Consider the following 15,769-nt stretch of genomic DNA (forward strand, 5'->3'; position numbering starts at 1 on the left):
GGTATTTCATAAAACTGCAGATTTATTAGGCTTTCTGAATATTAATTTCTTTCATACACCATTATAAAGTAAAGTAATGTAAAGTAAGATGTGTTTTTTATTTTATCAAACACATACATGGCACTTATGGATTAGGTACTGTCCTGAGCACTTTACAAATATTAATGTACTGATGTATTAGGTCTTCTCAACAACTATAGAAAACTTGGTGCCATTATTATTCATCCTTGACTGATTAAGAAACCAAGATGCAGGAACTTGCCCAAGGTCACATGGCTAGTATGCATATAACAGGTTCAAGCATTGTTAAAAAAAATTTTTTTTAATGCTTATTTATTTTTGACAGAGAGACAGAGTGTGAGCGGGTGAGGGGCAGAGAGAAAGGGAGACAGAATCTGAAGCAGTCTCCAGGCTCTGAGCAAGCTGTCAGCACAGAGCTTGACGCGGGGCCGAACTCACAAACTGCAAGATCATGACTTGAGCCGAAGTCGGACGCTTAACCGACTGAGCCACCCAGGTGCCCCAGTCGTGTTTTTTTTTTTTTTATTTTTTTTTTTTATTTTTTTTTATTTTTTATTTTTTTTATTTTTTAATATATGAAATTTACTGTCAAATTGGTTTCCATACAACACCCAGTGCTCATCCCAAAAGGTGCCCTCCTCAATACCCATCACCCACCCTGCCCTCCCTCCCACCCCCCATCAACCCTCAGTTTGTTCTCAGTTTTTAACAGTCTCTTATGCTTTGGCTCTCTCCCACTCTAACCTCTTTTTTTTTTTTTTTTTTTTCCCTTCCCCTCCCCCATGGGTTTCTGTTACGTTTCTCAGGATCCACATAAGAGTGAAACCATATGGTATCTGTCTTTCTCTGTATGGCTTATTTCACTTAGCATCACACTCTCCAGTTCCATCCACGTTGCTACAAAAGGCCATATTTCATTCTTTCTCATTGCCACGTAGTATTCCATTGTGTATATAAACCACAATTTCTTTATCCATTCATCAGTTGATGGACATTTAGGCTCTTTCCATAATTTGGCGATTGTTGAGAGTGCTGCTATAAACATTGGGGTACAAGTGCCCCTATGCATCAGTACTCCTGTATCCCTTGGATAAATTCCTAGCAGTGCTATTGCTGGGTCATAGGGTAGGTCTATTTTTAATTTTTTGAGGAACCTCCACACTGCTTTCCAGAGCGGCTGCACCAATTTGCATTCCCACCAACAGTGCAAGAGGGTTCCCGTCTCTCCACATCCTCTCCAGCATCTATAGTCTCCTGATTTCTTCATTTTGGCCACTCTGACTGGCGTGAGGTGGTATCTGAGTGTGGTTTTGATTTGTATTTCCCTGATGAGGAGCGACGTTGAACATCTTTTCATGTGCCTGTTGGCCATCCGGATGTCTTCTTTAGAGAAGTGTCTATTCATGTTTTCTGCCCATTTCTTCACTGGGTTATTTGTTTTTCGGGTGTGGAGTTTGATGAGCTCTTTATAGATTTTGGATACTAGCCCTTTGTCCGATGTGTCATTTGCAAATATCTTTTCCCATTCCGTTGGTTGCCTTTTAGTTTTGTTGGTTGTTTCCTTTGCTGTGCAGAAGCTTTTTATCTTCATAAGGTCCCAGTAATTCACTTTTGCTTTTAATTCCCTTGCCTTTGGGGATGTGCCGAGTAAGAGATTGCTACGGCTGAGGTCAGAGAGGTCTTTTCCTGCTTTCTCCTCTAAGGTTTTGATGGTTTCCTGTCTCACATTCAGGTCCTTTATCCATTTTGAGTTTATTTTTGTGAATGGTGTGAGAAAGTGGTCTAGTTTCAACCTTCTGCATGTTGCTGTCCAGTTCTCCCAGCACCATTTGTTAAAGAGACTGTCTTTTTTCCATTGGATGTTCTTTCCTGCTTTGTCAAAAATGAGTTGGCCATACGTTTGTGGGTCTAGTTCTGGGGTTTCTATTCGATTCCATTGGTCTATGTGTCTGTTTTTATGCCAATACCATGCTGTCTTGATGATGACAGCTTTGTAGTAGAGGCTAAAGTCTGGGATTGTGATGCCTCCTGCTTTGGTCTTCTTCTTCAAAATTACTTTGGCTATTCGGGGCCTTTTGTGGTTCCATATGAATTTTAGGATTGCTTGTTCTAGTTTCGAGAAGAATGCTGGTGCAATTTTGATTGGGATTGCATTGAATGTGTAGATAGCTTTGGGTAGTATTGACATTTTGACAATATTTATTCTTCCAATCCATGAGCAGGGAATGTCTTTCCATTTCTTTATATCTTCTTCAATTACCTGCATAAGCTTTCTATAGTTTTCAGCATACAGATCTTTTACATCTTTGGTTAGATTTATTCCTAGGTATTTTATGCTTCTTGGTGCAATTGTGAATGGGATCAGTTTCTTTATTTGTCTTTCTGTTGCTTCATTGTTAGTGTATAAGAATGCAACTGATTTCTGTACATTGATTTTGTATCCGGCAACTTTGCTGAATTCATGTATCAGTTCTAGCAGACTTTTGGTGGAGTCTATCGGGTTTTCCATGTATAATATCATGTCATCTGCAAAAAGCGAAAGCTTGACTTCATCTTTGCCAATTTGGATGCCTTTGATTTCCTTTTGTTGTCTGATTGCTGATGCTAGAACTTCCAGCACTATATTAAACAGCAGCGGTTAGAGTGGGCATCCCTGTCGTGTTCCTGATCTCAGGGAAAAAGTTCTCAGTTTTTCCCCATTGAGGATGATGTTAGCTGTGGGCTTTTCATAAATGGCTTTTATGATCTTTAAGTATGTTCCTTCTATCCCGACTTTCTCAAGGGTTTTTATTAAGAAAGGGTGCTGGATTTTGTCAAAGGCCTTTTCTGCATCGATTGACAGGATCATATGGTTCTTTTCTTTTTTTTTGTTAATGTGATGTATCACGTTGATCGATTTGCGAATGTTGAACCAGCCCTGCATCCCAGGAATGAATCCCACTTGATCATGGTGAATAATTCTTTTTATATGCTGTTGAATTCGATTTGCTAGTATCTTATTGAGAATTTTTGCATCCATATTCATCAGGGATATTGGCCTGTAGTTCTCTTTTTTTACTGGGTCTCTGTCTGGTTTAGGAATCAAAGTAATACTGGCTTCATAGAATGAGTCTGGAAGTTTTCCTTCCCTCTCTATTTCTTGGAATAGCTTGAGAAGGATAGGTATTATCTCTGCTTTAAACGTCTGGTAGAACTCCCCTGGGAAGCCATCTGGTCCTGGACTCTTATTTGTTGGGAGATTTTTGATAACCGATTCAATTTCTTCGCTGGTTATAGGTCTGTTCAAGCTTTCTATTTCCTCCTGATTGAGTTTTGGAAGAGTGTGGGTGTTTAGGAATTTGTCCATTTCTTCCAGGTTGTCCAATTTGTTGGCATATAATTTTTCATAGTATTCCCTGATAATTGTTTGTATCTCTGAGGGATTGGTTGTAATAATTCCATTTTCATTCATGATTTTATCTATTTGGGTCATCTCCCTTTTCTTTTTGAGAAGCCTGGCTAGAGGTTTGTCAATTTTGTTTATTTTTTCAAAAAACCAACTCTTGGTTTCGTTGATCTGCTCTACAGTTTTTTTAGATTCTATATTGTTTATTTCTGCTCTGATCTTTATGATTTCTCTTCTTCTGCTGGGTTTAGGCTGCCTTTGCTGTTCTGCCTCTATTTCCTTTAGGTGTGCTGTTAGATTTTGTATTTGGGATTTTTCTTGTTTCTTGAGATAGGCCTGGATTGCAATGTATTTTCCTCTCAGGACTGCCTTCGCTGCGTCCCAAAGCGTTTGGATTGTTGTATTTTCATTTTCGTTTGTTTCCATATATTTTTTAATTTCTTCTCTAATTGCCTGGTTGACCCACTCATTCGTTAGTAGGGTGTTCTTTAACCTCCATGCTTTTGGAGGTTTTCCAGACTTTTTCCTGTGGTTGATTTCAAGCTTCATAGCATTGTGGTCTGAAAGTATGCATGGTATAATTTCAATTCTTGTAAACTTATGAAGGGCTGTTTTGTGACCCAGTATATGATCTATCTTGGAGAATGTTCCATGTGCACTCGAGAAGAAAGTATATTCTGTTGCTTTGGGATGCAGAGTTCTAAATATATCTGTCAAGTCCATCTGATCCAATGTATCATTCAGGGCCCTTGTTTCTTTATTGACTGTGTGTCTAGATGATCTATCCATTTCTGTAAGTGGTGTGTTAAAGTCCCCTGCAATGACCACATTCTTATCAATAAGGTTGCTTATGTTTATGAGTAACTGTTTTATATATCTGGGGGCTCCGGTATTTGGGGCATAGACATTTATAATTGTTAGCTCTTCCTGATGGATAGACCCTGTAATTATTATATAATGCCCTTCTTCATCTCTTGTTACAGCCTTTAATTTAAAGTCTAGTTTGTCTGATATAAGTATGGCTACTCCAGCTTTCTTTTGGCTTCCAGTAGCATGATAAATAGTTCTCCATCCCCTCACTCTCAATCTAAAGGTGTCCTCAGACCTAAAATGAGTCTCTTGTAGACAGCAAATAGATGGGTCTTGTTTTTTTATCCATTCTGATACCCTATGTCTTTTGGTTGGCGCATTTAATCCATTTACATTCAGTGTTATTATAGAAAGATACGGGTTTAGAGTCATTGTGATGTCTGTATGTTTTATGCTTGTAGCGATGTCTCTGGTACTTTGTCTCACAGGATCCCCCTTAGGATCTCTTGTAGGGCTGGTTTCGTGGTGACAAATTCCTTCAGTTTTTGTTTGTTTGGGAAGACCTTTATCTCTCCTTCTATTCTAAATGACAGACTTGCTGGATAAAGGATTCTCGGCTGCATATTTTTTCTGTTTAGCACACTGAAGATATCGTGCCAAGCCTTTCTGGCCTGCCAAGTTTCAAAGGAGAGATCAGTCACGAGTCTTATAGGTCTCCCTTTATATGTGAGGGCATGTTTATCCCTTGCTGCTTTCAGAATTTTCTCTTTATCCTTGTATTTTGCCAGTTTCACTATGATATGTCGTGCAGAAGATCGATTCAAGTTACGTCTGAAGGGAGTTCTCTGTGCCTCTTGGATTTCAATGCCTTTTTCCTTCCCCAGTTCAGGGAAGTTCTCAGCTATAATTTCTTCAAGTACCCCTTCAGCACCTTTCCCTCTCTCTTCCTCCTCTGGAATACCAATTATGCGTATATTATTTCTTTTTAGTGTATCACTTAGTTCTCTAATTTTCCCCTCATACTCCTGGATTTTTTTATCTCTCTTTCTTTCAGCTTCCTCTTTCTCCATAACTTTATCTTCTAGTTCACCTATTCTCTCCTCTGCCTCTTCGATCCGAGCCGTCGTGGTTTCCATTTTGTTTTGCATTTCATTTAAAGCGTTTTTCAGCTCCTCGTGACTGTTCCTTAGTCCCTTGATCTCTGTGGCAAGAGATTCTCTGCTGTCCTGTATACTGTTTTCAAGCCCAGCGATTAATTTTATGACTATTATTCTAAATTCACTTTCTGTTATATTATTTAAATCCTTTTTGATCAGTTCATTGGCTGTTGTTATTTCCTGGAGATTCTTCTGAGGGGAATTCTTCCGTTTGGTCATTTTGGACAGTCCCTGGAGTGGTGAGGACCCGCAGGGCACTTCCCCCGTGCTGTGGTGTATAACTGGAGTTGGTGGGCGGGGCCGCAGTCCGACCTGATGTCTGCCCCCAGCCCACCGCTGGGGCCACAGTCAGACTGGTGTGTGCCTTCTCTTCCCCTCTCCTAGGGGCGGGATTCACTGTGGGGTGGTGTGGCCCGTCTGGTCTACTTGCACACTGCCAGGCTTGTGGTGCTGGGGAGCTGGCGTATTAGCTGGGGTGGGTAGGCAAGGTGCACGGGGGCGGGAGGGGCAGGCTTAGCTCGCTTCTCCTTAGGTGATCCACTTCAGGAGGGGCCCTGTGGCAGCGGGAGGGAGTCAGATCCGCTGCCGGAGGTTTGGCTCCGCAGAAGCACAGAGTTGGGTGTTTGCGCGGAGCGAGCAAGTTCCCTGGCAGGAACTGGTTCTCTTTGGGATTTTGGCTGGGGGATGGGCGGGGGAGATGGCGCTGGCGAGCGCCTTTGTTCCCCGCCAAGCTGAGCTCTGCCGTCCGGGGGCTCAGCAGCTCTCCCTCCCTTTGTCCTCCAGCCTTCCCGCTTTCTGAGCAGAGCTGTTAACTTCTGACCTCCCAGACGCTAAGTCGCGCTTGCTGTCGGAACACAGTCCGTCCGGCCCCTCCGCTTTTGCCAGCCCGACTCGGGGGCTCTGCTTGGCCGGCGAGCCGCCCCTCCGCCCCGGCTCCCTCCCGCCAGTCCGTGGAGCGCGCACCGCCTCGCCGCCCTTCCTACCCTCTTCCGTGGGCCTCTCGTCTGCGCTTGGCTCCGGAGACTCCGTTCTGCTAATCCTCTGGCGGTTTTCTGGGTTCTTTAGGCAGGTGTAGGTGGAATCTAAGTGATCAGCAGGACGCGCGGTGAGCCCAGCGTCCTCCTACGCCGCCATCTTCCGGAACTCTCCGTGTTTTTTTTTTTTTTAAAGAAAATACTTCTATTTTGCCTTTCATGTACTTTCAGTATATTTTTTCTATTTACATCCCAAAATAGAAGATATCAATATAACTATAGCTGGGGAATGAGCACAGTCTGATATGTTAGGAAATGTTCTCACTGCCTTGAATAAAGAGAAATAGTCAAGAGTCACAGTAACTAACAGACACTAAATATTCACTATGTTCTATGCTCTAAATAATACATCTTATTTAATTTTTTGGAAAACTCCAGAGATAGGTAAAACTGTAACAGATTTTAAAAAAGAATAGAAAAAGACATACCATGTTAATATTAATTAAAAGAAAAACTGGACTGGCTATATGATTATCAGACAAAGTAGATTTCAAAGCAAAGAAGGTAATTTCATGATAAATGGACCCATTCATCAAGAAGACAAAATAATCTTATATGTTTTCAAACCTAACAACAAAGATTCAAAAAACACGAAACAAAAAGTGGTAGAACTGATGGGAGAAATAGGCTAACCCACAGTTTCAGAGACGTCAACACATCTGTCTCAATTACTGATAGAACAAGCAGACAGAAAATCAGTGAAGGTAGAGAAAACTTGAACAACGCAATCAACCAACTAATGGACATTTGTAGAACAATCCATTCAACAGTAGCAGAATATACATGTTTTTCAAATGTATATGGAATATGTGCTTAGAGAGATTATACTATGAACCGTTAAACAAGTATCGATAAGTTTAAAAAAATTCAAATCATACACAGCATATTCTTTCCACGTGAATTACAGTAGAAATCAATGGTAGAAAGGTATCTTCTTTTAAAGTAAATAACAATTTAAAAACAAAGTAAATAACATACGGTCAAAGAAGAATCTAAAAGGAAATTAGAAGTATTTTGAGTTCGGGGCACCTGGGTGGCTCAGTTGGTTGAGTGTCTGACTTCTGCTCGGGTGATGATCTCACGGTTGGTGAGTTTGAGCCCCGCGTTGGGCTCTGTGCTGACAACTCGGAGCCTGGAGCCTGCTTTGGATTCTCTATCTCCCTCTCTCTGTGCCCCTCCCCTGCTCATGCTCTGTCTCTCTCTCAAAAATAAATAAACTTAAAAAAACTTTTTTTAAAAGGGATTCATAATATAAAGTGATGGTAAGAACAGGGATGAGAAAATGGATCTGATACATCTAAAAGATAATATTCCAAGTCCTGGTGATCAATCTGCCATAGTGAAAGAAGTCTGTAGTGATCCCCAAGTTTTTATCTTTTGATTGTTCCATTAACAGAAAAAGAAACACAAGAGGCAGAAGGAGGTCTGGTGGAGGGGGAGAAATGAGTTTAAATTGGGCATGTTGAGGTTCCGATGCATGGGGGACGTTGAAGTGAAGATGTCTTTTAAGCAGGAAGAAAAAAGTTCAGAGAATGACAATGTGCGTGGGAGGTAAAACTCTTGACAGTGGCAACATTTTCCAAGAAAAATGCATAGAGGAGAGCATTGGGCTGGAACCCAAAGGAACCTTTTACCAATGGCCAGAGATGCAAGGGAGATTCCTACTGAAGAGTCAGAAAGAATGGCCAGAGATATAGTGAAGGTAATTAAATATACTATCCTGGGGGTGCCTGGGTGGCTCAGTCAGTTGAGCATCTGACCCTTGGTTTTGGCACAGATCATGATCTCACAGTTCATGGGATCGAGCCCTGTGTTGGGCTCTGCACTGATGGCGTGGGGCCTGCGTGGGATTCTCTCTCTCTGTGCCACTTCCCCTGCTCATGCATACTTGCACTTTCTCTCTCAAAATAAATAAATAAATAAACTTAAAAAAAAAAAAACTATCCTGTTCTACTAACTAATGTCTCTGTTCCAAAGATGTGTTCCCTACCCTTCCTTTCCCTATCACCCACTTTTACCCCCACGTTTTCTGGTAGCAGGAAAAGAAAGCAACAAGCAAGTGTAACTTCTTTGTCCTGAAAGAAAGAGATTAAATAGAAAATATAAAATACAATATATGACAGCTGATATCAAGGAAATATTTTTGGTTGACTACCATGGTTCTTTTGAGTTTAATTTCTTGGTGATTACCGTATACCTGTTGACAATCTACATGTTTGTCCTCCTAGAAAACCACCAGAGAAGAGTCAGAGGCCCAGCCTCCATCATTGTGACCATCAGCAGAATGCATCTTTCAACTACATTCTATAATTTCACTGAGGTATAGGATGGTCCATCTACAATGGCACTTTTCATTGGGTGTAAAAATAACTCTAATTGTTATCAAGTTGGGTGGGAATCATTAAATTGGCTCTTGGGTGTACTTTGGCGTTGACAAAAGGAGGGGAATATCTGGGATAGCTGCTAGAATTTTGTGGTTCCTGTTGGGGAGGATAATAAAAGTGTTAGGCACTACAATCACTTGGGGTCTTATAGTCTGAACCATCACAGGCAGACTTGAAAACATCTAGCTAGCCAGGGATGTGCCCAGGCACTAGAGTATATATAACAGCATTTTAATTTTTTCACAGGAAGTAAAATCAGTTTCTTTAGAAATGAAGGAGAGACCTATTAACAACTAGACCCAAGGTCAGGCATCTATCTATCTATCTACCTATCTATATCTATATATAGATATAGATATATACATTTATATGTATACTGAGTTATGGTGTTTATGGGAAGAGATGTGTGTGTAGGTGGATGGGCCTCAAAACAAGCCTCTTCAAAGGTGAGGCAATAAACATTAAAAAAAGAGAGAGACAGAAGTGATCAATAATATAGAATATAGCCTAGAGGTCCAGTAAGATACAGTAGCTATTGAATTTTAGAAATATGGAAGTCTTTGGTGATCCTAGTGAATTTTCATCAAGTAATGTAGCAGAAGCAGATTTTATTGTGCAGTGGGATGCAAATGTGAAGTGAACCAAAGCAATAAAGATGGCAAATGATAGACTATAATCAATAAACCTGAGAAAATATGAATAATACAATGTTTGCTTTTGTTTTCTTTTTAAAGATTTTATTTTTAATCTCTACACCCAGTGTGAGGCTCAAACTTACAGCCCCAGGGTCAAGAGTTACATGCTCCACCAATTGAGCCAGTCAGGTATCCCTGAATAAAATAGTGTCGAGGGAAGTAGAAACACAGGGTCAAAGGTAAACAAAAAAACAGGAGAGATCTGAGCACATTTGCAAGTTGAGGCAATGCAGCAAAAAGATAAGGAGAAAAAAAAGATATGAGAATATGAGGGGATGATTGATTAAGGTCAAAGAGGAAACAAAGCATGTTTTCTGGGAGAAAACATAAGAGGAACATTGGTGGATGGATGACATCTCATACTTTGAATATGGAGGAAACAAGACACTAAACCAGGCAGATGTGGACAAGTGTAAAGATCCCTCTACTTGGTTAATATCACGCTTCTGAAGCTCCTGAGTACTCTCCTCCTAACCCAGCCTCTTCCTGATTCATACCTTGCCTGCAAAAACTTGCATCCAGTAGCCTAACAATTGAGGGCATAATACCATTGATTGAAATGCCACCATGAACATCCCTAATTTGGTTAACTTAGGTTCAAACAATGAAGTAGAGCTCAAAAAATTCAAAGCAACATATTCACTGATTTGTAGTTATATTTCTAATTTGTACTTGAAGTGAGAGCATGAGTCCAACTTGAAAAAAAATGGAATCCATGTTCCAAAGTTGCTTCATGAAGTTGATCTGTGGTTGAGGCTGTTCATTTTTTAAATCCTGGAGCTTCAGGCTGAATCATCTAAAACATTTATATCAAGAGTGTTGGTCCAGGTGACCAGGTCTTCCACTTCTTCTTCCCATGACTCATTCGTGTTAACATCATCTGGTAAAATTACACTCTTCCACCTCTCCTTTGTTCTATCGGTCTTCATGATGATATCAATTTCAGGTTCTGCATCAGGAAAATTTTGAACTATAAGAGGAAATATAAAAAAATTAAGAGACATGGCAGGGAACACAATAAAAAGAAATGCGTTCCTGCATTTGTAGCATAGTGCCTAAGATCATGTGAGTGAATGTTAGCAACCTTTTAAAACTCTCTAAATTTCACATTTTTCAATTAATTTGTCATAAACCATTCTCTCCATTCTTGTCAGTCTTTTAATGCTCTGTTAGTTCATTCATTTAACATGTATTTACCGAGTCCTGCTAAGTGCCAGTAGACATGTAGGGGAAACAGTGTCCATGACTGCGTCAGCAGCTAAGTGTGGCTGAAGTGAAATCTGTGGCTAAGTGAAAACAGTTTTGGATTTTGACAGAGGAGAGGCAATTTGCTGAACAAAGAAGGGCAGAGAAGGAAGGTATGAATACTCTAGACTGAGGACACAGCACATACTAAGGCACAGAAGTATAGGAGGACTTGACAGGTTTGGAAGTAATCAGAATCGACACATAAGCATTCATACCATGTCAGCTGCTGTGCTAAGAAGTCTGTATGTCTAATATTATTTAACTTAGATACAACCCTCGTGACAGGTAGGTATTACTATCCTTATTTCACAGATGAGGAAATTGAGACTGAGTGACCTATAGTAAGCTTGTTCAAGGACACCCAGCTAATGAGAATTGATCCCAGGTCTGTCAGATCCCAAATTCCTGTGTTACAGTCCATGGAGAGTTCAGTGGAGCTGGCAAGTTAGGCTGAGGCCAGACCAGGAAAGCCTCCTATGTCATCAAGCAAAGAAGATTCATCTTTTTTGTAAAGGTCTTGTAAACAGGGAAATAAACTGATTACACTTTAAAGGAAGAATATAGACATAGTATCAATATTTCTCAGTATTTCCACTCAGCCTGGGGAACTTGTTTTCTAGGAATGTTTAATCCTAGTTGGTGCTATTTATGTTTTGCTTACCTCTACAACCTCATTGCATTTCCCTCCCATCTGCATAGCCGCCACCAAATTCATTGCCTAGTAAGGGATCTAGGACAAATTCTGTTGGTCTCCTGTTCATTTCCCTAATAACATATCAAATAAACCTCGTAATATTCATTGTATTCAAGTTATGCTATGGACAAAGGTTATAAGCAAATTGTTCTCTTGGTCTTTTGCTTTATAGAAAGATTTGTAGGGAGCTATGAATTTAGACGACTGCCATTACTCTGGGAGAGTCCTGAGGTCTCCAATGATTGAGTTTTTAGTTTTGTGTTTTAATATTAATCTCTAGCTTTCATTAACTTAAATGTAAATTTTGTCTTTCCCTTGAGAAAACTTTCTACTTTATTTTCTAAGAACACATTATTGATGGACTAACTCTAGTTCTTCCTAACCTATATTTGGGCTATTCTGAATTTGCATGTTTTTGGGTACAAAAAATTCAGAGCCCCGTTTAAACCAGTTTAAATGATAGGCAAATGTCTTATCTCACAGAAGAAGAAAGTCAGACGTCAGGCAGGGTTCAATGATCCAGGGACTCAACAATATCATTAAGGACCAGTTCTTTCCACTGCTCTGCTTTCCCATCTTTGGTGTTGTTTTCATCTTCAGAGTCACAGCAAGAGAGCTATAGCCATTCTAGTACTCACATCAGACATGGCAACATTTGGAGATAAAAGGAGGTCTTTCTCTCCAGAGTCTCAGTTTCAAGAGTAGGAAAACCATCTCTTGAAACCCTCAGTATACATCCTCTCAGGCAGAATTGTGTCACACGCTGCTCCTAAGCTAGTCCCTGGTAAGGGAAATGGGATTACCATGATTGACTGACACCAGTTGTTGGCCAGGAATGAATGTTGAGAGCCAATCACTTTGACCATTTGCCTCCTAGTTCCTGCCATGTTAAAAACAAAAGCTAACAACCAACCCTCCACCAAAAACAAAAACAAAAACAAACAAACCAGCCAAACAAACAAACAAACAAACAAACAAAAGCAAAACCTACCAGGAAGCATAAAAAGAAATCCTGGCTAGAATAGCAGAGCATAATGTAAAACAAATATAAAAAATGTTTCCTTATGAGACAGAAAAAAAATATTATTTTCAACTTCCTTCCTCCCCAAAATCTTAAGTATTATAAATCCCTTCAAGAAAACTTGGACTTACTGGTTGGAATTAATAACAAAGGTAGAAACTCTGTTACTATGTTAACAAAATAACTTAAGAAGGCACAAACACTAGGTGCGCCTGGGTGGCTCAGTTGGTTAAACATCCAACTTTGGCTCAGGTCATGTCTTGTGGTCTGTGAGTTCGCGGTCCATGAGTTCGAGCCCCATGTCGGATTCTGACTTGACAGCTCAGAGTCTGGAGCTGCTTCAGATTCTGTGTCTTCCTGTCTCTCTGCCCCTCCCCTGCTCATGCTGTCTCTGTATCTCTCTCAAAAATAAGTAAGGATTAAAAAAAATTTTTTTAAAGCACAAATGCTAATTGCCATATAGTTTGTATGCCTTTCTGGGGATGGATCCTGGAAACTCTGCTTCTTATATAAATTTTTTACATCTGAAAATAATTTAGTTGGTAAAGATATTAAAATTTGTTCTGATTGGAAAGCTCTGATTATTGCCAAACGGTTTATTTCCATTTACTTCGGTGTTAGGCTTCAGTTAGGAACACAGAGGCACTATAGATAATACAAGAATGAGGAGTTTCATGTAGAAACTAGGGATTACACAGGTGTGGGGAGACATAGTGGGAAGGAAGGTCTGGAAGGCAACAGCTGGAGAACTGGAAAAACAGTCACTATCTACCTTAGCCTGATGTGGGAAAACCAGGAATTCATGGGGAAGTACAAGGGACTTCATGAATCTAGCCACCCAAAGTGGAACAAAAATTGTGAGCTCACAGAGATATTTGTGAAGCCATCATATTTGTAACGTGAGAGTCTGTAAAAAGTTGCATGAAATTGCTGTCTGAGGAAACTGATGATTTCTTAGGAAAAATGGCCTCTTCTTTCCTCCCACCTCCTAAATCTCTGATGAATTTTTTTCATTAGCCAACTATGATATGCTAACCCCCTCTACAAAAGAGGATCATAGAGTTCATTATTTTTTTCAACCAAGTCATGCTTCCCTTTCATATGCTGTATAAGTTCACTGTTGCTACATAGTAAACAACCATAAAATCTCAGTGACCTATAACAGCAAGCATTTGTTTAGATCACACATCTGCAGGTCAGCTGGAGACTGGCTTATCTGGGCTGGGGACAGCTGGGAAGGTTGGCTGGGGAAGCTTGGCTCTATGGTTTTCATCTTTCTCTGTAATCAGAAGGCTAGTCAGACATGTTCTTGTGATGGTGGCAGAAGTGAAAAAGAGCGAGCCAAATAGCACAAACACTTTCCAAACACTGGCATACCACACCCACCAATATTCCAGTGATCAAAACAAGTCACATGGCAAAATTTAAAGTCAAGGGTCAAGGGAGTACACTTTGTCCATGGAGGTAGAATAGGATAGTGAGTATTTCTGAACAATAATCTAATTTACCATAACCTTTCATATACAGTGTCTCCTCTTAGCAGTAAGATTAGACACAAAAGACAGTCTACCTCATTTCCAAAGAGGACAGGTCCAGCACTGGAGATCTAGTTAGTTTCTAGATATTCCTTAAAGTGTTCTTTCTTCCAGCTTACCTTTCTTACTATTCTCACGCATCATGGGTTTATTCACTTTCTTCCAGGATCAGAGCTGCTACAAGCATAACCACTCTACTTCATTGCAGTATTCATTCACTCATTCATTTATGAGCACTGAATGGCTACTAGATGAGGTGCTGTGCTGTGGCAGATTGACAGGTAAGCAGCCCCTTTCCAAAGGGGGTTATTTTCTAAGGATACTGGCAGTAAAGAGACTTATATGACATAGCATGTGTGGAGGACAAACTGTAAGGTGTCTTATCATGATCCCCGCATTCCAGTGTTCACATTTTTATGTCAACTCATAAATTTTAAGTATGGGTGGGACGTATTACTTCTAACCAAAAAAATATGACAAAGTGATGGAATCTCACTCCTCTGATTATGTTACATTACATAAGACTCCATTTTGCTATCAGACTTGGTCTAAAGACTCTCCTTGCTGGCTAGTGAGGTGAGGTAGTAGGCTAGGTTGGAAAAGACCACATGGCAGTAAACTGCAGGCAGCCTCTAGGAGTTAGAAGTGGTCTTTAGCACACAGCCAGAAAGAAGCTGGGGCCTTAGTCATAAGGATAGAAGGAAGTGCATTCTATTAACAATCTTAGTTTGCTTGCAAGTAGCCCTTCCCCATGCAAGCCTCCAGATGACTCTGCAGTCCAGCTCACACCTTGATCACAGCTATGAGATTCCAAGCAGAGGATCCAGCTACACCATGCCTGGACTCTGGACACACATAAACTGTGAAACAATAGATATGTGCTGTTTTAAGCCATTAAGTGTGTGGTGATTTGTTGCCTAGCAATAAAAAAGTAATAGGAAGGGGGAGTTAAGATGCGGAGTAGACCCTAAGCTTGTCTCATCCCTGAAATGCAGCTACATCAGCATCAAATCATTTGGAACACCCAGGAAATTGATCTGAGGATGAACGCAACAATACGCATAATTTAAGCCAGATAATGTGGCAGGTACATGGTATGGAGAGGTGAATTGGGGAAGTTAAAGGCTGCGAAACTGCAAAGAGTAGGGAGAGTCATGAAGAGAGGACAAAGAAAAAAAGAGAAAGGGGGAGAGTGCAGTGCATTTGGATCCTGCAAGAAAAGCACTCCCCCCACAAGTAGCTAGAGAAAGAGAGAAAGAAAGAGTGAAAATGCAGGGGACTGGAAGAGAAATCTGTTCCCCAAAACCATTGATGGGGAGAAAGGAAAGGGTTTCAATACCACAAGGATTCTATAAACAGTGGAGTGCAAAGTCTGAAGTTTTAAAGCTCAGTGCTTGGTGGTGCTCCAATGAGGAAGCAGGACGAATTCCCAGGAGCAGACAGCGTGGTCAGAGGGGTCCAAGGGCTACAAAGGGAGAAGTGGTTCTTCTGCTTGGAGTGCATTTGGTAGAGGCCATATGGCTTCCCCAGAGCCCAAAGTCCTGGTGGACCTGGAGAACTGCCATGTTTACTGATACTAGAACAAAGACACCAGAATGCAACAAAACCTGGTGCCAGCTGTGTGTTATAATTTACCATAAACTCTAAGCCTCTGCCACTGTGTGATTGTGCAAACATTTTCTAGGACAAGCCAGCTCCAGGGCATTACTTGGAGAGACCCTCCCCTAGAGAATCAGCGTGGGTCCAAGCCATGGGGGTCTCTGAAGTGTGGGGTTTTGAAACACA

The 15,769-nt window shown here is 40.7% G+C and overlaps 1 protein-coding gene across 3 annotated transcripts in view; it reads right to left on the reverse strand.

Moving 5' to 3' along the window:
- Positions 1 to 7,739: 7,739 nt before the first annotated feature.
- UBE2U (ubiquitin conjugating enzyme E2 U) overlaps positions 7,740 to 15,769 on the reverse strand; it is a 62,281-nt gene continuing 54,251 nt past the window's right edge. For all 3 annotated transcript variants that reach the window (XM_058717126.1, XM_058717132.1, XM_058717130.1), the window contains one exon: positions 7,740 to 10,456. In XM_058717126.1, coding sequence (XP_058573109.1) covers positions 10,269 to 10,456 — 188 coding nt within the window. In that variant the 3' untranslated portion in view covers positions 7,740 to 10,268. The remainder of the gene's footprint in view (positions 10,457 to 15,769) is intronic.

Source organism: Neofelis nebulosa, chromosome 2 (genome assembly GCF_028018385.1).
Source record: "Neofelis nebulosa isolate mNeoNeb1 chromosome 2, mNeoNeb1.pri, whole genome shotgun sequence".
In the NCBI taxonomy this organism is placed as follows: Eukaryota; Metazoa; Chordata; class Mammalia; order Carnivora; family Felidae; genus Neofelis; species Neofelis nebulosa.